Genomic DNA, 21745 nt, shown 5'->3' with positions numbered 1-21745 from the left:
TTGTCTGCGGCTGTGACTACTACTCTAGAGAATTAGGAAAATAGGTAGTAAACTTATTATATGGTACATTGTGGTTGGATCTAAAGAGTCACCGAGATAGAGAAACTAATCTTATGTACTCTACCATAACAATGACATAGCTAAAGAGTCATAGAGATAGAGAAACTAAAGCCTATAGATTCCAAACATTCACGCGAGAAGATGATGTATATATAGCTAAATAGTTCATTATTCAGAATTAAAATTCTGCATAATCTATTTCTGGTAAAGGCCCTTCATTCCAAAATGTAGGCCATGTTAGTTCTATCCTATGTCAAGCTTTCTCAAATTTGACAAAGTTTATACTAAATAGATACATTAACTTAAAAAAGCTAAAATGATTGATATTTTGGAGTGGACGAGCAAATAAAAAGAAGTACCGTACAATTATACTCTTAGATTCAATAACAACTGCCAAAAAGACATTATTTGTTCAGGTCGATTTTTTTTTATTTACGGAGTCAAACTACTACAGCTCCACACAGCGAGTCCCAACAAAAGTGGGAGATAGCAAATGATATACGGGCACGCATGCTGTTGGTCGTCACATGTGGTCATCTTACTGAATCTGATGCAGACCACTCTTTTATTGTATCTTAGTTCAATAGCTGATCTAAAATAGGCCTGGTTTGATTCCCTGACTTATTTTTAAGCACCCGTCACATCGAATGTTTAGATACTAATTAGGAGAAGAAGACTGCCGATGCAAATATATCATACATGTTTTTTATTTTTGATACTTAACATATCATAGATGACAGGGCTTAGAAAACTAGTGCAAATTTGACGTCCACCAAGAAAACTAATGCGGACTTCTTGGAGAAATGGCAGCCTACTTCCTTGCAAGGGACAAAATACTCTTTCCCTACATAAGTTATTAGTTATGAAGAAAACAATATAATTCCCATAGAATCTTTCTTTATTTTCACTCACAAAAAAGTAAAATCTTATAGTTTTCTACGGAAATCCACGCCGCGCCACCATTTATGCAAAAAAGGAAGACGAAATCGATATCACAATTTTATGGCTTATAAGCTCAACATAAGGGTAAGGTGGTGTCAAGAAGAACGTCAAATGCTTGCACGTTTGATGCGACGACTTTGATGGAATGCCTCTGGAGAAAGGGTACAGGAATGTGAGAAACTCATGCCCAACCCGTGTAATCTTTATGTTCTCTACAACCATATATTGGTGCAAAAGTTAAGCCTTTTTTCTCTTCACATGAAAAGGAAAGCTTTTGTTTTTTCGGCAAAGTCAGGGTACAGGACAGCACAAACTGGAGAGGTGGAGCCTCTCAAAAGTGTCAGGAAAGTGAGATGCAACCGCAGGATGTAATCACACGTCTCTAGCTCTAATTGGTGGAGTCAAAGGGCATTGTCGGTAATTACAAGGTTGCAATCATAGAGATTATCCTAGCGATCTCACTTTGGCATTGTCGGTATTTTTTGCCTATGGTTCCGGAGGCCCCCTCTCTGCCTGCAAATTAATAGGGCCAGAATTGCATAGGGGTATGGGCCATTGATCCAATTTGTTTGGACTGGGATAATAGAATCATGATAAGAAAAACCTTATGTTGTTTTAAAGAAACAAGGCCAACTTAAACTGTGCTGTATAATTCTGGCATTAAGTTTCATATTCAGAATGTATGTATGCTCGTATTTTCGGTTAATTATTTTCTTGACAATGATGTACCGCACGTTGCTGTGTGAGCTTTCTTTAATTATTTTCGGTTAATTATTCAGAATGTATGTATGTATATGCTCGTATTTTCGGTTAATTATTTTCTAGAGTGAATTTCTTTAATCTCTTCAGCCTGTTCGCTTTAGCTTATCAGCTGAGTTATCAGTCATCGAACAATGTTTTTTTCTCGCAACAATTTAAAAGATCGCAGTGTGAGCTTCTACCACGAGTAGACTGAAATAACTGCACCTGCACATGATACTCGTCCTCTTGGGGAAGAGGAAATCAGGGCCGTCCATCTGGACACACAGCAATCTGACCATCTCGAGTCGGGTGTCTCTAGACAGTTCCATCCTTATTTTCCTCCTCCTCTCTCTCTCCAATAATCAACGCAAATTAAAATTAATTTGATAATCCCTTTATTCTCTCTCCCGGCACATTCATCCGGCTGCTATATCCATCTTCCCTTCTATAAAGAGCCCGCCAGAATCCGCTCTGCCCACCACCATCGCAGCCTCCTCCTCCTCTTCGGCCTTGCCAGAATTGCGCGGCGGTGTTCTTGCTGCTCCCAGCATTTGGGTGGGTTGGGTTGCTAATTGGATTAGGGGGTGGCGAGGCGGCATGGCGGCGTTGGGGGCGAAGGTGGAGCGGCTGTCGTCGATCGACGCGCAGCTGCGGATGCTGGTGCCGGGGAAGGTGTCGGAGGACGACAAGCTCATCGAGTACGACGCGCTCCTCCTCGACCGCTTCCTCGACATCCTGCAGGACCTCCACGGCGACGACCTCAAGGAGATGGTACCTTACCTTCCATTATTCGTCTCTCATCCCTTCTTGTCCCAACTCGTCCATGCTCTTCTTCCCTTTGTTCCTTTTTTTTTTCCTTTTCGTGTCCGAGTTTCCAGTGCACTTCTAATCTTTGTTTGGATCCGAGCAATCAGTTCAGTGTCGAGCTATTATGTTATCCTTAATTTTATTTCGGTCTTCGTTTCCCGTCCTCTGCACATACTGTATGCCCCTGGTTTGCGGTCAGTTAGTTTTCACAGTGGAAAAGTACCAATCATTCATTGGTCAAAGGCATGAGAATGAGTTTAGTGCCATTATTTTGTTTTATTTTCGAACGATTTCTTGGAGCGCAGCTTCAGTATGGGTGGAGACTTGGAGTGTGTGTGGTTGACTTCAGACTTCGAGTAACTCTTTTAGTCTCGGGGTAAATAGTAAAACAAGGTGGTTACTGCTTAATCTGGTGTTTTTAAGTACATGTCAAGATTAATGTTGGAATCTTGGAGGGTGCTCAGGTTCTGGTCTTCTGGATTGATTTTTTTTAATTCTTTGCCCATATGATTGTTTCTTAGTATGAAGGAGACTGGCCATCTCAACTTCCTCTCAGAATTATCTTTTGGTCCAATCAAGATAGTTTTTTTCCCTTTACGAGGCCTCTTTTATAAACACATTATTCGTTGATTCATTAACACGTTAATTTCAATCGTGTTGGTAAAACATGACTTCATATCTGGAAAAACTAAAAAAATGCCTTTGGTATTGTGTATCAGGTGTGGATCTCTAGTTGGTCATGTATGTGGTCTGTGAACTGATTTGGACCAATTGGACAGTGAAACTTGCATGTTTTGGTCATCTTTTGACTAGTAGACTGTCACCTGTAACCTGTTGGATATCAAAATGTAGGTGAAAGACATTATCTCCAGTTCAGATATACTAATTTAGTTAAGTATTTGCAACTGAGAGTGACAGCAGCATTTCTTTAGGAGAACTGACATATCGTGTCAATCCAGGACATATATGGAATTGCCATTCTAAAGAAATGCAGTTCCTTACAGCTTGTAAAAAAAATCTGTCACTCCCTTCTTGTACCTTCCCTGACAGAACTTGAACCTCTAGAACGTATGACAGCTCCAGAGATAGGCTACAAAAAATGTTCTTTTAAAAATAATAACTTATAGTTTTGGATTAAAACAAACTTCTGTTCAAGTGGCCATATCAAGGCTAAGTTCTTGCACTCTGGAATGGTGGCTACCATATTAAATTTATTTGACTTGGCCAGTTGGCCACAACACTATTGACAGATCTAAATTTGTTTGCGATAGTTATGTGGATTCTGTAGATAGCAGCAACAAAATTAAGAAACACAGCTATAATTTTCTTTTCTTTTTGTAATCATGGACAGTCATTAATTGGGTCAGCTTGCTTAATAGGTTCAAGAATGCTATGAGGTAGCTGCTGAGTATGAAACGAAGCATGACTTGCAAAAGCTCGATGAACTTGGCAAGATGATAACAAGCTTGGATCCTGGGGACTCTATTGTGATGGCCAAAGCTTTTTCACACATGCTTAACTTGGCCAATTTGGCTGAGGAAGTCCAGATAGCGTACAGGAGGAGAATCAAACTCAAGAAAGGAGACTTCGCTGATGAAAACTCGGCAATAACAGAATCTGACATTGAGGAAACACTTAAGAGGCTTGTAGTTGACCTCAAGAAGTCACCTGCTGAGGTATTTGATGCCCTCAAGAGCCAAACTATTGACCTGGTTTTTACTGCACATCCAACACAGTCTGTGAGGAGGTCCCTGCTCCAGAAACACTCAAGGTTAGCCAGCCAAACAACGCATTTGTAGCTGACATGATTTTGTTTTAGAATTTAACCTTTATCTGAACATTCTTATTTCAGGATACGAAACTGTTTGGTTCAACTCTACTCTAAAGATATCACCCCAGATGATAAGCAGGAACTTGATGAGGCTCTGCAGAGAGAGGTACTTATTGCAAATCTAACTATTCATTTGATGCATAAGCATGATCTAGTTATCAAATTCGTTGAAGCTTGTGACCAAAGAGGTCCATTCTTAATTTGTTACCTGAATTCTTCTTTTTCAGATCCAAGCTGCCTTTAGAACTGATGAGATCCGAAGAACGCAGCCTACACCCCAAGATGAAATGCGTGCTGGTATGAGCTATTTCCATGAAACAATTTGGAAGGGTGTTCCAAAGTTCTTGCGCCGAGTCGATACTGCATTGAAGAACATTGGGATTAATGAGCGTGTTCCTTACAATGCACCTCTTATTCAGTTCTCTTCTTGGATGGGAGGAGATCGTGATGGTGAGGGACATCTCTATCTATTTATCTTGTCTTCCCATCATTATTAAATGTGAATATTTGCATTACCTATTACCTTTGTTGCTTCACACGGGAAGATGACTGCTGCATGTCCCTGTGTTTGCACCACTGCCCTTATATAGATGGTAGTAGCATTTATCTTTGTATTCTAAATTTGTAATGCTTCTAAAAATTTAGGAAACCCAAGAGTCACGCCAGAGGTTACCAGGGATGTCTGCTTGCTTGCCAGAATGATGGCAGCAAACCTATACTGCTCACAGATTGAGGATCTTATGTTTGAGGTAGCTATTACTTTGATAATATGAATATAGTTTATAACTTCATTTGCATCTGATAATTGAAGTTAACGACTTCAAATAATCGCAGTTGTCTATGTGGCGATGCAATGATGAGCTGCGCATACGTGCTGATGAGCTGCATCGCTCTACTAAGAAGGATGCCAAGCACTACATAGGTAGGTGCCAGTGACATCATTTTTAGGTCTTCTTAGTGATGATCTGTTGTTAGGCATTTTTTTGACATTCTAATTATTTTACCTTCTCCAATTCTGTTGCAGAGTTTTGGAAGAAGGTTCCTCCAAATGAGCCATATCGGGTGATACTGAGTGATGTAAGGGATAAACTTTACAACACCCGTGAACGATCACGTGAGCTTTTATCTAGTGGACATTCTGATGTTCCTGAGGAAGCTACACTGACAAGTATTGAGCAGGTTGAGATTTATCCATGGTCATCAGAAAATAATATTGACTTCCGATTTTCCTCAGTGGGTTTCTAATCTGTAGAAGCCATCTCTTGCAGCTTTTGGAGCCCTTGGAGCTATGCTACAGATCACTGTGTGCTTGTGGTGACCGTGTGATTGCTGATGGAAGCCTTCTTGATTTCTTGCGTCAAGTTTCCACCTTTGGGCTCTCCCTTGTGAGGCTTGATATTAGGCAAGAATCAGATAGGCACACAGATGTCCTGGATGCCATCACCACATACCTGGGGATTGGATCTTACCGCGAGTGGCCCGAAGAGCGCCGCCAGGAATGGTTATTGTCTGAACTCAATGGGAAACGTCCACTGTTTGGCCCAGACCTTCCCAAGACTGAAGAAGTTGCTGATGTTCTAGACACATTCCATGTTATTGCTGAGCTTCCTGCTGATAATTTTGGTGCATATATCATTTCCATGGCAACAGCTCCTTCAGATGTCCTTGCTGTTGAGCTCCTCCAACGTGAGTGCCATGTAAAGACACCCCTTAGAGTAGTCCCACTTTTCGAGAAGTTGGCCGATCTTGAGGCTGCTCCAGCTGCATTGGCCAGACTGTTCTCAATAGATTGGTACAGACAAAGGATGAATGGCAAGCAAGAGGTCATGATTGGGTATTCAGACTCAGGCAAAGATGCTGGTCGTCTCTCAGCAGCTTGGCAGCTGTACAAAGCTCAGGAGGAGCTCATCAAGGTTGCTAAGGACTTCGGTGTGAAGTTGACAATGTTCCACGGACGTGGTGGGACTGTTGGAAGGGGTGGTGGTCCTACTCACCTTGCCATCTTGTCCCAGCCACCAGACACGATCCACGGATCGCTCCGGGTCACTGTCCAAGGTGAAGTCATTGAGCAGTCCTTTGGTGAGGAACACTTGTGCTTCAGAACACTGCAGCGTTTTACGGCTGCTACCCTGGAGCATGGCATGCGTCCACCAAATGCACCGAAGCCAGAATGGCGTGCTCTTCTCGATGAGATGGCAGTTGTGGCAACAGAGGAATATCGGTCCATTGTCTTCAAAGAGCCTCGTTTCGTCGAGTATTTCCGCCTCGTAAGTCCTTGTTCTTGGCCACTACCATATTACAGTAACTTAATCTGCAAAACTGAACTTTTGGAATAGGTTTGACCTGATCATTAATATGAATCTAGCGCATGATTTACTGTGGGAATTGTATATTTTGCAAACCTAACTAAAATGTTCACCGAAGCCATTCGATTAGGCCCTATATTCACTTTGTGATGTTTGTGTTGACAGGCTACACCTGAAACAGAGTATGGCAGGATGAACATAGGAAGCAGGCCATCCAAGAGAAAGCCAAGTGGAGGCATTGAGTCACTTCGTGCTATTCCCTGGATCTTTGCTTGGACACAAACACGGTTCCACCTCCCAGTCTGGCTAGGATTTGGAGCTGCATTCAAGCATGTCCTCCAGAAGGACATCAGGAATCTCCACATGCTCCAAGAGATGTACAATGAGTGGCCGTTTTTCAGGGTCACCATCGATCTTGTTGAGATGGTGTTCGCCAAGGGTAATCCTGGCATTGCCGCTCTGTATGACAAACTCCTTGTCTCGGAGGATCTACAGCCACTGGGCGAGAAGCTGAGGGCCAACTATGAAGAAACCCAAAAACTTCTCCTTCAGGTTTGTTGAACAAAACACATGCATGCCTTGCATTTTGTTTCAACCACCATTCCAGCACTTCACGATGTACTGAACTTCATTTTTGGACTTCAGGTTGCTGGGCACAGGGATCTTCTTGAAGGTGATCTCTACCTGAAGCAGCGGCTCCGCCTCCGTGACGCCTACATCACCACCATGAACGTCTGCCAGGCCTACACCCTGAAGCGGATCCGCGACCCAGACTACCATGTTGCGCTGCGCCCCCACTTGTCCAAGGAGATTATGGACTCCAGCAAGCCGGCAGCGGAGCTCGTGAAGCTAAACCCTGCCAGCGAGTACGCCCCAGGACTGGAGGACACACTCATCCTCACCATGAAGGGCATAGCTGCCGGTCTGCAGAACACTGGTTAAGACAAGGAGATGAACTATTTCTTCTGATCATTTGCTTTAGGCCTTTGTATTTCTGCCGATTTTAGCTGCATCTTTGATCGTCTCCCTGCACCGTGAGAAAATAATGGCGTTTTCCGCCGAAGTGGTGGTAAATAAAAGGGAGGCAGTGATCATATCCGATCTGTTCGTAGACAGTTGTGTTGTAACTTCACAATGGAACAGCCTAAAGTGTGGTATCTGTTTTGCCTGAAGTATTTCACAGGCAGGATCTGAATTGTGTGGATTGTGCGTTCCAGCTAGGTTCCAAGTCCCCGTTGCAATCTGTTGCTGGATTATGAGTCAGAATGCATAACAGTGTGCAATCAGTATCACAATTCAGCTGAACCGTAAAGCACCTACTTACGCTGTCACATACGGACACCATAAATAGGTGAAACCAGTGCACTTACACATTTCAGAATCAGGGTATCTTTTATGTTTCCTTACTACTACAATACCAGTATGCATAGTTTACCATCTTATATCCTCAGATGAATTGTTCATATAAATATAAAAATTAGAACACGGAAGAGGAAAACAAACCACACATTTAAAATCTGGATCAACACATTCTATTATTTTTCACCACTATCTAAAAAGGATGGTCCACTTGAAAGGATACCTAAGGAGCTACTTTTCACTAGAGTGCTAAAAAGATGTATTGTGGGGATCCTTTTCTTTATCACACATCTTTTCTGCAACGTTATAATTGAGCATACCATATTAGAGAAAGCAACCTTAGAACTATGGAAAAGATACCAAATCCGTAACAATTTTTTTTGACAAAATACACCCTAGGGCATCTTTGTACATAATTTATATTGAGAAAAAAAGAACATGAATGGAAAAGACTATGCTAGAAAAGGAAAACTACAATTAAAATTGAAAAATTCTACTTCATTACATTTCAATCGCAACCATGACCCCGTTCAAAACATTAACGTCTTGTACCATCTGAGCTAATATGTAAGGAATCGGTGCACAATATTGTATTTACAAGGATATTTAAGTACCATTATACAATTTCCCGTGATTTATAAAATCTTGTTGTAGTAAAGGTGCCTGAACCTATGATGTTGTCCAACATGTGTTATTGTATTAGTAACGTAGGAGTTCCATTTCACATGAAAAAATGATATGTAATAATACAAACTAATATTCTAAAAAATATATTTTAGTTTTCTAATAAATATATTAGTATATGCTAAAAAATTAAAATGCAATGATTCTTATATTGAAAAGTGTCTGGTAATACTTCACTATATTTCACACATCAGAATATATGCTCTCGTATGAATTCCTGCCCTTTCCGAAAGAAAAAGGAATTTGCATTCCTCCTTGTGTCCTTCCTCTGTAAAAAAACGCAAACTACAGGGACCAGGGTGCACAAGCAAGCAAGCGACCATTTCTCTCTCCACGACTCCACCAGCGCCGCCTCTTTGCCCCCAATCTCTCTCCGCCTCCACCGCGATCCCAAGGACCACCAAACCCTAGCCCGAAGGCCCCCCTCCTCAGTCCACCATGGCCCACAGCAACCTCCCCCGCCGCATCATCAAGGTGAGGAAGCCCGTCGAATTTCGGTTTCTTTCCATTTTTATGCAAATATGGTGATTTTTTGGTGGTTTGCTTCCTGCAGGAGACGCAGCGGCTGCTCAGCGAGCCAGGTGAGATGCGTTACATATGAAAGATGTCAGTTTGGTGGTTCTTTTCTTTTGTTTCTTTTCTCCTAGGATTTAGTTACAGTAAGCTTGTTTGCCCCCAAAGGCCTTAGTTTTTTGTTTTCATTTAGCTAAAGAAATTAGAATGTCTAATTTTTTTTTTCATGCATACGCTCTTAACTGTCCGAAGATAGTTTCCATTTTATGTCTTGATTGCTCTTTAGAATTTTGGGGACTTCTTGGGTGATGTATTGATGTTTCCCGGGTTGTATGGCTTGCTGTTTTTGCAGCTCCAGGAATCAGTGCCTCGCCAACGGAGGAGAACATGCGCTACTTCAATGTCATGATCCTTGGCCCGTCGCAGTCACCATATGAGGGTGAGGAATCTTTTCCTCTTGTTCTTCTGTTCTGTATTTTAATTGCCTTAGACATCATGTATATGTTTTTAATTGATAATATGGTTCTCTTAATTGGCTTTGGAAATAGTAGATGGAATCTAGATTATTGGAAAATTTTATTCCATACCATTCAAAAAGAACAAACTTTAGTCAAATAACATTCAGTCACATTAGTTCACTTTAATAAGATTGAAAAAGAAATGCTTTATAAAGATTTTAAAGTGCCTTCCATGTTTTTCTGGTTTGTTTCATTAGATTTTTACAGCTTCCTCCATGTCTGTTTGGCACTATGCGATCTGATCGTTTTTGAAAATAAAGAAGTTTAGGAAGCTCTAGTGCATGCCCCCGATGCTCTTCTCTTCTCAATTCTGTAGTTTTGCCCCTGGTGGCTCATGGCAAAAAGTGCCATCGCACCTCCACTATGCTTGCTCCTTCAACGCCAGTGAGCAACTCTCCTTCATCCTTCCCTATACTCAGCTGAGCTCAGAGCTTCCAATACCTGCAAATCATATAGCAAGCCTCTTTCTCTGCCAGCTTGCCCCATGGTCTGCATGCCCCTGCTCCAAATCAGAGACCTGTGTGGCTTTCGTTCATCAATCTGTGGCATTGTCCCTTTTGGCATTGTGTGAGGAACAGATTCACCATAGGCCCACGCTTCAGGTTTGACAGCAGTATTTATGCACCAGGGTGCAGGCCAGCAAGAAAACAAGGGGGCAGCAATGCATGTGGAAATGAATTGCTGTGACTGGGCATGGAACAAGACGGCTTTGATTGGTTGCGCATACAATGCAAGCAAGAAATCTGGCTTGGGCTGAGTGAAGAGGCATCGGTTGAACAGGGGCAACCAGCCAAACAAGCTGGTAACTCTAGTTATGTGAAAAACACATTGAACTTATTGACATTGCTAGGATTTTTTAATTAGCTGTAAATATTTGTAAAGTGCGATGGGTGGTGTTTGTTATTGGTAGAACACGCCTTGCTGTGTAGGAAGTAGCTGTGAACAGGCCTAGGAGAGGGCTCGAAGCGATGGCGACGGGGAGGCGCTGTGCTGGTCGCATGGCGTCGAGCTGTGGTGGCGAGGGGAACGTGGGAGAGCTGGGCAACAATATCCCCTGATATTATTGCCCCTACTACAATTGGGTTTATATATATCACCCCTACTACAAAGGAGAATCCTAACCGATTACTCTTTGGCCAAACAAAGGCCTAAACCAACTCTATCTTTTCTCAAGAAGACACTAACTGGCCTACTGCCTTGGGGTTCCTGGGGCTGCTGCCGGCGCCTCCTATATGGTATGCCGACCATAACAGTTATTAATTTCTCTTAACTAAGATCCAAAGTATTTTCTGCAAGTGCTGGCAAACAAGTCATCCTTGCTAGCTTTCTTTGTGTGCATTTCTGCTTCATTGCCCTGGTTGTATTTTTGTTTTGATGCATAACAAATTTTTTTCAGAAACTTTCTTATATGGTTTTTTTTGTCTCTTGTGATGATTATTGCACTCTGTGCTACCATTAATGCATCCTTTCTCTCCTGTTCAAAGAATGCAAAACAAATTAGTGGTATTTTTGTTTTTGTGCTTTCTAATATGGTCCCTGATAACTGTTGATTGGACTACCTGTCAGGAGGAGTTTTCAAGCTTGAACTATTCTTGCCCGAAGAATATCCAATGGCTCCACCAAAGGTATTTCATTACTACTGCCTGACTATGATTTCAGTAATGCCATGGTTCTATGAATCGATATAAATAATAAATAGTTCTGCTGATGCTCGTCAAGCTTAATTTAAGCTAAGCTATAGAGTTGATCAAATTCAGAAAGGTTGCATGTATATATGTGTTGCTGCTCAATGAGATTTAGATTTCAGGTTCACATTTAACTGGAAATCATCATATGATTTATTTTTGGTGACACCAGCTCTTCAGAATACTCTTGCAAATTTCAATGGCTTCAGTAAACTTGTATAACATCATCCATGCTTTTATTTTACTGACTTAAATTTGTCCTCCACTGTTTTTGTTAGTATTTCATATATTGGTGGTTAGTTTGGTTTAAGATCAGAAGAATTTGTACATTTATGGTTTCTGAAATCCTGATTCATTACTGAACGTAGGTTCGATTTCTCACAAAAATTTATCACCCTAACATCGACAAGGTAAGCTTGTTACCTCATGCTTCTCTCTTAGGGTATTAGTATACTGTGTTGCTTAATACTCACACTCATACAGCTTGGTAGGATATGCCTTGATATTTTAAAGGACAAGTGGAGTCCTGCCCTTCAGATCCGAACAGTTCTTTTGAGGTGAATACTTCTGCTTGGCTGATTTTCTGTATTAACATCAGTCAGCTCCACTAAATAAGGTGTATAACACCTGAAAGGGGCTTGTTGATCTCCATGTCCATTATAAGCTTACAGTATTAAGAGACCCTACACAGTGGCAAATGTGCACCTTCAGAGCGTTACACTTCGATATCCTCGGCCACTAAAAAAGCAGATTAGCATATAAGATACATCAATTTAATATCAGTGGATAGTGTGTGCATTGTGGAGGAAGCTGCACTTGCTTGCCATTATTGCATATTATTTGCCAGAATGCTGTTGGAATGTGGGCAAAAACATTTACATGTTTGCCCCTTTTACAGTTTGTTCATATATGCCTAGTATGTGTACTTTGTATCCCGATATCTCAACCCTAACACAAGTGGGGATGCACACAGCTCATATGCCTGCTTCACTACTTTCAGAGCTGCTAGTGTTTACTCTTTTACTGATTTTTTTGCTTTATTCACAATCCGTTCACATATGCCTAGTGTGTCTCAGTTACCTCTTGATCATAACGCACGTAGGGATGCGCACAGGACATAGCATGCACACACATGCCAGCTTCACAACCTTCAGAGCTTGTGGTGTTTATGCTTTTCCAGAAATATTTGCTGAAAAGAGTCAGAAAAAATAACTGAACTTGGAATAACTTAATCTTAGCTGACGAGCACATATTCTTGTTTCTGGTCTTCAGCATCCAGGCGCTGCTCAGTGCCCCAAATCCTGACGATCCACTTGCTGACAATGTTGCAAAGCACTGGAAATCTAATGAGACTGAAGCTGTGGAAACAGGTGAGGGAGTAACTTAATCTCGTTCATCTTTAGCTTCAGAATTTGGACGAATTATTAAGCTCAATGGTGTTCTTGAATGACAGCCAAAGAGTGGACTCGTCTATATGCCAGTGGAGAGTGAGCTTTGCACGATGCAATGCTTGCTTGGTAATAATCTTCGTGGTGGAGCTCAACTTGAACAACCATTGGCTGGTTACATTTGAAACTGAAGGGGTCTAGTGATGTGTCGAATTTTATCCTCTTTATGATGTGTCCTGCAGTCTGATGTACATTAATCTAGCTGGGCTGTGACGAACCCTCATACATGTAAAGTGTTCCTTTGGCATGTCTGGTACTTGACCTTAAGAGGTTAGATGATTATACATATATCATAATAAATATGCTGAGATGATGTGTGTGCCTGTTATTTCTTGAATTATCTTATGCGTATTTTTTCCCTCTAGGGATCCCAGGATTTTATATTTAATATAATATGTAGAATCCAGGCCTGAGTTTACAATGTGGCCTCGCCACTGAAACTTGGAATTTTTTTATTTTAACCCTTTTAAAACTAAAATTTTAATAATAACAAATGCCGAACTAAATTTCTAAAAACTAGTTTTTTTAGTCATGCCATGCGCTTTGGTGTGACAAATACTTGAGCCACGCTCCACGCTGGCATGGACAAACTCCACGCTGGCACGGATGCTCCCACGTATGCTTTGTGCCCGCCATGGTCCCTAACGACGCTTCTCCTTTATTTTTCCCCAGCCCTTGTCTCTGCGATCTGTATCGTAGATTCAGCATTGCAAACAAACAAGTACTCCCTACAAAACATTACATTGCTTGAATCACCAGCGTGCATTGATCCCAAAAATGGATCGAATCAAGATTCAGCAACACATCGGATTATTGTCCCACGAAGACGAGGCTCTCAAGCCGCATTGCCCCATGCAGTAGCCGTCGTTAAGCTGGCTCTCACCATTACTACAAAACAATATTTGTAAGTTCGGACTATTTGACATTTGCAGATCCATCCTACTTTTTCACAGCTCGAAATGTTGTTTATAGGAGCAGCCTCTAGCCGCCCCTGCAACACGCTGCCCTTGTAATTGACCTTTTCAGGAACAACTTCAATTGTACAATTTTACAGACCAGTTGAAAAAAGAGTAAAATGTGCTAGAGGTAACTAAACTTGTATCGTACGATCAAAAGGTACTTCAACATAAAAAATGTATATCTACGTACCTTAACTTTTTAAGTGGGGTCATGGGACTAATATAGTTGTCCATTCGGGCTGCTCGGCTCGGTCTGGCATGGGCCCAGCAAGACCCGTTAAATTCGTGCCGTGCTGGGTCGGTCCACGAGCTGCATCGGCGGCCCAAGCATGGGCCGTAATACCTTTTTCGTGCCGGGCCGGCCCGTCAAGCACGGCTAGCTTCGGGCCACCGCGAGGCATGGCGGGCCTCGCGCCGCCACCGCCGCTCCCGGCCTCCCGCGCCGGCGCCGCCGCTCCCGGCCCCTTGCACTGCCGCCGCCGCTGCCGGCCGAAGGGGAGGCGGAGGTTGGAGAGGAAGGGGAGGATGGAGCCATGAAGGGGAGCTGGGAAGATGCGAGAGACAGAGGGAGGCGACGGTGGGCAGCAGATAGGGAGAGGAAGGGGTGATGGGTGAGAATTAGCAGGCCAGATTGGCATCTATGTTGTTGTTGGGCCGGTTGGGAGGAGGTTAACGGACCATTTCGGGTAGATATAGTAAAATCGTGTGGGCCAGGCCACCCGTCGGGCCGAGGCACTAGCCCACGCCCAGCACGAGCCATCGGGCTGGGCCAGCCCGAGCCCGAAGAGTTACGGGCTAGGCCGGGCTTGGGAAGAGCAAAAAACTGGGTTTCATGTTGGACTGTCGGGCTGCGGGCTGCATGGACATATATACGTACTAATGGTGGTTCAGATCCTACCAACGCTGATGTGGCCGCATGCCAATGCCACCGTGGCATCTTGAGCGATTTGGCACCGTGGCATCTTGAACGATTTGGCAAGAAAATGGCACCGTGGCATCAAGCTACGTTTTGTCCCTCTGGCCTCCAAGGACTCACACCAGGCCCCGATGGATGGAGGAGTTAGTTGATTGGTAGTTGGGGGTCGTAGAAGCGTAGCAAAGACAATAGGAAAAGGTTTTGACATCGTAGTCTGGAACATCTAGGTTATGTTTGGATCCACATAATTAAAATTTAGCTAGCTAAAATTTAGAAGGTTTTTTAGCTAGCCAAAATGTAGCTAAGGGTGTTTGGATTCTTTAACTAAATGATAGTTAAAAAGATATTTGTCTATCCTATCCTCCACTTCCACTTTAAATACTTTTCTCGAGAAAGGTGGAGTGGCTGTTTGATTTTTTATTACTTTAAGCTGAGTTTAGTTAGGTTCAGCCAGCTAAAGGAATCTTTATCCAGCTAAAATTTAGTTAGGTCCTGTTTGGATCCATAGCAGCTAAATTTAGCCAGTCGATGGATCCAAACAGGACCCTAGCAGTAGCTAGATAATAGAGTATTCAATGGAAATGTGGCGCCACTGACAAGTACGGTAGAGGATGTTGTCGTAGAACGATGTTGTTGGATTGTGGTGAGGATAGATGATTTATTTCCGCTTATCCTTAACAATACCTTTTTTCTATTTTATTTCTTTGTAATTTTTTCTTTGCACTTTGATTTGAGGTCGCATGTGTGTTATAATACCTCTAACTCAATAAAATGCTTGCCCAGCCAAGTTCTTGAAAAAAAAAAAATCCGTAGCTAGCTAGGAGAGAATAATTAATTCATATTTGGAGGTCAACTTATCCGGATTTAAAAAAAAGAACCGGGGCCATTTGCAACTGCCCTTGGGATAATGTCACGTAAACAAGCGTGTGTTCGGACCTCATCAGCTTGCAGTGATTCGATTTCCTCCATCCAGTGGCGGAGAAACAGGCCTCCTATCTGGCTTCCATGAGCTATATGACTTCCATAAGCTAGATAAGAAGAGTAGTAACTTTAAGGCCCATTAAATCCATAATAAGAAATTAACTTAACATTTTAATAAATTAGATTCAACATTTTTAAAACTTAAATCAACGTATAAAAAAGGTAGATTCAACATTTTGTAAAATATTATCAACATATCTCGTTCAACATTTTTTTTGACCTAATTCAACCTTTTGAAAAACTCAATTCATCATTTTTCTAAACCTAATTCAACGTTCGAAACCATCATTATTTTAACCGCTTCTTCTTCCTCGTGGCAGTAGGAGCACCAGCGGTGGCGCTCCGGGCGGGCGGCAGCGCAACACGGTGGTGGGACGGGCTGCGGCGACGTCGAGCACTATCTGCTGATGCAAGCGTGCGGCGGCGACGCGGTCTGGCGGGTGCCGGCGGAAGCACGCGGCAACGCGGCCCTATGGGCGCCGACGCCAGCGCACGGGAGGCGCGTCGTTGGCCCGGTCGGGGGACTAGGCGTGCGGGTGGCAGTGTGTGGGATGAGGAGCATGCATAGGCGACAGCACGTGCTAGGGTTGAGGGAGGAGATCAGCATCCAACGGTAGAGAGCTACACGTACGAATCTCAAACACTCGTAGTGTGGAAGAAAAAAGTTTCTGGAAGCTAGATTGGATTCCCGACTATGGCCAGGGGGCTCCTATAGGTGGATAAGCTATTTATCTTTAAACCAAGTAGCCCAATAACCGAAACCCATAACGGCCCAGTTTCGATTTTCTACTGCAAAGCACTAGCGCGAGCATGCGAAAGCATTCATAATTTTGTTAATTTAGTTATTTTCATCCTTTTTTCTTTCTTTCTTTATTCCGACGTAAAACACTGCGGTGTCCAACATCGTAGAACAGTTTAAAACAGTTTAGAACACATTCGTGACACACACGGATCAACAATCTAATTTGGATAAACTATTTCAACACTTCGTATAAACTAGTTCAGCATTCTATGTTAAAAATGTTGAAATAGTATGTTCAAAATGTTGCAATTGTAGAGGTCAAATATTGATTTTCCAAAAAAACTAAATAATAATAATAATAATAATTATACTTATATTGATATTCAACATTAGTTTTTTCAAGAAAAATCATATTCAACATTAATTACTATCACATTCAACATTTTGAATAAATAAGTTCAACATGTTGTATGGCAAATGTTGAAGTAGTATATCTAATAGTATATGAAAAATAGTTCAACAATTCTCGAACCTCGCTCAAAAATTTAGAAAAATGACCTCAACATTTATATGAAAGATGTTGGTATAATATCATATTCAATATTTCTTAATATCTAGTTCAACATTTTTTTTGCAAAAAATATTTCAACATTTGTATGTAAATATTGAGGTAATATAGAAAAATGTTGAAACAATTAGTATAAATGTTAAAATGGTTCATGCGAAGTGTTGAATATTTATTTTTTATGAAAAATATGCATATTGGATCTCATTTTGTTACATTAATTCTAAATAATCTAATGGTTCAAACGGATTCGAAAAATGATGAGCGGTTAAGGAGATAAATGATTTTGAATCTTGAAGTTGTCACATAATACTTTTCCATCCCACTCCTAGCCAGCCTCCCACAACCGAGCATCTCTGAGCCTACGACAGGTGACAACGACATGCATTTCGACAGGTGACAGTGACATACCTGACAAGTGTGTGAGATGGAGAAAAAGCCAGCACCGTTCCCTTCGCCCAAGCGCACAAATCTCAAAGTGGAAGGTCACTTGACTTCCCACCTTCCGAAAGACAGATATGATTTCCACTACGGCCACTGGCCTGGGCGTTGGGCCGCATTCTCCATATGATGCTACTATAGCTACTAGAGGCCCAGCCCAACTAGCAAATTATCTCCATTGAGTGGCCTTATACGTGGGCTTGGCCCAGCTCCGCCCCTGCCTCCATCCTTCACCGTAAAAAATCTCATCAACAACATGGCCTGATGAATAATGCTGGTTGCATGAAGATCAATCACATAGGCATGCTTCACCTAACGAGAGCTCACGACGATAATGCGCATCATCTAACCAATCAGATCAATCACATAGGCATGCTTCACCTAACGAGAGCTCACGACGATAATGCGAATCATCTAACCAATTTGCAGGCTCCAATTCCATCTTGAGACGCTTTAGGTGGCAAGGTGTTCAAGAGGAGGATTCTGCAAAACCTTTTTACTTCAGGTCCTGGGAAGATATTTGCCAACTGAAATCAGGGCTTGGCATCAGAAACATCTACACTGTGAATAAGAGCTTAGTTCTTCACTCTGCTTGGCTAGTTGCTACTAATAAAGATCCTTTTTAACCTCTATTTTAAAGGCCAGATATTTTCCAAATAATAGTTTCTGGAGAGCTTCTTGCTCCGGAACTAGATCTGTTTTTTGGTCTTTTATTTTGCAGGTGAAGCATTACCTTCATGAACAGTGTGTGGTGCAGATTCACAGAGGTAACTCCAATATCTGGACTGATCCTTGGTTTGATAATTGGGAAGGTATTCATAGTCACTTGATTAATCCTCATATCAATAGGCAACTTCCCAACTTAGTTTCTGATTTGTGGAATCAAAATTAGTCCTCTTCGAATGAAAATCTTATCAACTCCACCTTTAAACATCCAGTTGCTAATGCTATTCTTCATGTTTCTAAGGTCTATTCTAATTCTGTGGACCAGCTTTGCTGGAAACCTTCTTCAAAAGGAACCTGTTCCACAAAAGAGGCTTACAAATACTTAGCTGCTCAGAATTCTCACTCTTTGCCAAATCAGGGTCCTAGAACTATCTCTGCTGCTACCCTTTCTATTCTTACAAGAATCTGGAAGCATAAAACCATTCCTCCTTGCATTAAGGCTTTTTCTTGGAGGCTAATTAGATACTCTTTAGCCACTGGTCATAGAGCTGCAACTTACAGTACTAGAATTGATAACACCTGCAAGCTTTGTGGTGCTGATGAAACTGATTTCCATTTATTTTTTTAATGTGCCTTTGCAAGAACTGTCTGGTTTGCTGCACCTATTTCCTTGAGAACTGACTGCCTGATTCAGGAACTTGATGGCCTACAAACTACTTTGGCTTCAGTTCTATCAAACAATTTCTCAGATGACATCTTGTAGGAGATCTTTACTAGACTTTGGTATCTTTGGAAGGCAAGGAATGATTATAGGTTCAACAACAACAAATGGTCGGTCAGCAGACTGACTCATGAAGTGCAGGCGGACATTGCTACTTCTATATTGTTTAACTCACATGCAGGTGTAACAAGAAATTTGGCAACAACAAGTTCTACTGCTGATGATTCCATTAATCAATCTTTTCCTGTTATTATACCTTCCAAGCTTGGCAGCCTTTTGTTTTTGCTTCTGCAGATGCAACTCTCCAACCTAATGGGGAAGGAAGCAGTTCAAGAATTGCTGGATTGGGGGTCCTGATTGATCTTAGAACTACTTCTTTATCTTGTTGTTTGCAGGTTCTTGGATCAGTAAGGGTTGATTCGGTGGTGATGGCAGAACTTGCTGCTCTCTTTTGGCGGCAAAATTTCTTTCTTTGCTGCAGGTTCAATCTGGAGGCATTGGTTTATACTGCCTTCAAGCAGTCACTTATCTGAAGAAGGGGCCCTTGGATTCTCCATGGATCTCTCACTTTCAGGAGCTTGGCTTACACGATGGTTTGTAAGTGACTAAAATCTCTAGCGTTCAGAATCAGGCAGCACATCAACTAGTAGTTTTAGCTAGATCTCTTACTTCTGATGGGCTACTTCTTAATGTCTATTCCAATCTTGCAAGTGACTAAAATCTCTAGCGTTCAGAATCATGCAGCACCTCAACTAGCAGTTTCAGCTAGATCTCTTGCTTCTGATGGGCTACTTCTTAATGTCTGTTCCAATCTTCACCATGGTCATGGATGTGCTATTCTGGTAGTGCTCCAGTCTGTAACTTGGGGTCTTCTGACCTTTCACCATGTACATTGCTTTTAATGTTGAATGAAGTCCTTTATAAAAAAAAATTATGCAGACTCCTAGAGGCTACATATATATAAATGCGACTATTGGCATCCGATGACCTGCTGCATTCACCTGTTTGCGAGAGGGACCGAGTTAAAAATGGAGAGCTAGTGTGAGGTCGCCCATGGTGCTAGCAACCATCCCCGAACCTATCGTGGATATGTGGGAGATTGGAGTGCACCAAAGCTCATCGTCAGCTGGACTGCTGCACAACAGCCTCTTGCGCCATAATTCTTTGCTAGCATGATGGGGGAACGTGGGAGAGCATAGAAGCCACTGGCAAATGTAAGATCTAGAGTGCTGAGCAAGTCAATGTTCCGATCTTTCCTGCACCAGGGAAATGCTCTTCAGATATTATCATATGATGATGGTTTACTATATATCTGCTTCTTTGTAGTGTTGCAAGTCACTACTAGCTAGTGTTAAGATTAGAGATGAATCATTTGAGATCTGGCCGAACCTTTGGCTTGTAATGAACATTTCTCTTTAGGTCATCAATAAAGTCAATGTCAAAAATACTAGAGTGTTTTTGTTATTTGACATTTTTCTCCTTTTCCATATACTTGATTCTTTACCTTTCGATATAATGATATTTGTGCTGTCTCTCCTGTAACCGGGGGAAGAAAGAATTCTTTGGTTGCACCTCCCCTCCCCCGCATCTTAGCCTCCTCTCTTTCATGCCCCAAAAAGAAAACGCAAAAGCTATATTGAGAGGCCTCTCTATTTAAAGCTAACTGGAGACCCCTGTTGTTACATCCATGAAATCAATGGAGAAAGTAACATGACACCCAAGAAAGCAACAATGGGCAAAGGGAAGGCCGCGGCCTGTGGGCGGGAGGTGGGCGGGGTGGCTGGTAGCACTGCTGAGCATGGGTGTCTGGTGGGGTTATGGTTTTTGGGTTACCTGGGTTCAGGGTTGTGGGGGAGGCCCCATGGCAGGTGGGCATAGAGGGATGCCCGACGGCGGTAGGCCCAGCGAAGGAGCACGGGGTGTGGGCAGTGAGGCTAGGAAACGATGGCGCAACCGGCCGGGTGGTGGAGGATGTCCGGTGGCCGGTGTCAGTACGGTGGTGGGGGCGAGGCAGTGTAGTGGTTAGGAAGGGCGGGGAAGGGGTGTAGTGAGAGGTGGGTGGACGGCATGGCAGCGAGGTCGCTGCCAGCCGCGGGCGGTGGTGGAGGCTGACTGTGGCGGTGGTGTGCGCCGGAGAGGAAGAAGATGAAGTAGGCGGGCGCGTGGACAGGATGATGGTGAGATTCAGACGAAGGGAAGGAGGAGGAGGAGAAGGAAGGGTAGGTAGGGAAGGAGGAGGGGAGACTGGAGGGCTTCCGCTGGCACCGGCTGGTGTTGGGGTGGAGGCACGGGATGAGCACATGAAGGATGGAGACTCGCGGAGGAAGAAGACGACGGACTGGAGGAGACTGAGCGGCAGATGGATAAGGCTGTGATTCGTTGTACCTTGACAGAAGGGGGGCTCTCGCATTACTACTAACGCAAGGGGTAGTGACCACCAAGAGAAAAGTTCTAGCTCTCTGATGAGTGATGAATCGGAGCGTGGAAAACCGCACGCAGCTCTTTGATAAATTATAGGGTGCATAGCATGGCAGCCGAGGTTGGGAGGGGGGAGTCAAATCTTCCGACGACGAACAAAAAGGTTATAAATGCATTTTTTTTGTCATAAAACCATGATTTATTATGTGGGGTGACGAAAACCCTTCGTCATTATTGAGCGTCATAACCGCGATGAGTGACGTTCCTTATTTCGCTGTATCACCAAGATTATAATGCCTACGAATTGTTAAACAAAAACGTCATAAAATGGTTTCTACTGTTTTGCCATGATGGACAGAATCTGATATAGCATGACAATTGTGACAAATTGTTTTGTCATAAAATAAATTTGGTACATTTGTTGTTGGGTCGAGCCCAAATT

At 42.6% G+C, this 21745-nt stretch overlaps 2 protein-coding genes across 3 annotated transcripts; both read left to right on the top strand.

Annotated features, from left to right (window-relative positions):
- The first annotated feature begins 2206 nt into the window (after positions 1–2206).
- On the top strand, positions 2207–7882 carry LOC117843888 (phosphoenolpyruvate carboxylase 2). Its single transcript, XM_034724638.2, has 10 exons — positions 2207–2514; positions 3930–4321; positions 4403–4487; positions 4609–4831; positions 5027–5130; positions 5216–5303; positions 5406–5560; positions 5650–6648; positions 6853–7239; positions 7333–7882. Exons 1-10 carry the CDS (start codon positions 2341–2343, stop codon positions 7627–7629), a joined length of 2904 nt encoding a protein of 967 aa, XP_034580529.1. The 5' UTR covers positions 2207–2340; the 3' UTR covers positions 7630–7882.
- A 1117-nt stretch (positions 7883–8999) lies between these two features.
- Positions 9000–13222, top strand: LOC117846310 (ubiquitin-conjugating enzyme E2 36). 2 transcript variants are annotated; one of them, XM_034727453.2, is made up of 8 exons: positions 9003–9204; positions 9284–9311; positions 9596–9682; positions 11328–11386; positions 11815–11856; positions 11930–12003; positions 12719–12816; positions 12900–13222. In XM_034727453.2, the coding sequence occupies exons 1-8, from the start codon at positions 9169–9171 to the stop codon at positions 12935–12937; spliced, it is 462 nt and encodes a 153-aa protein (XP_034583344.1). In that variant the 5' UTR covers positions 9003–9168; the 3' UTR covers positions 12938–13222. The 2 variants fall into 2 exon arrangements, with proteins under 2 accessions (XP_034583345.1, XP_034583344.1); XM_034727454.2 differs by lacking the exon at positions 11815–11856 and having other exon boundaries at positions 9000–9204.
- The last annotated feature ends 8523 nt before the right edge of the window (positions 13223–21745 follow it).

Source organism: Setaria viridis, chromosome 2, assembly GCF_005286985.2.
Source record: "Setaria viridis chromosome 2, Setaria_viridis_v4.0, whole genome shotgun sequence".
Classification (NCBI taxonomy): Eukaryota; Viridiplantae; Streptophyta; class Magnoliopsida; order Poales; family Poaceae; genus Setaria; species Setaria viridis.
The sequence above is the reverse complement of the archived record's forward strand: the minus strand, read 5'-3'. Positions and strand labels throughout refer to the sequence as shown.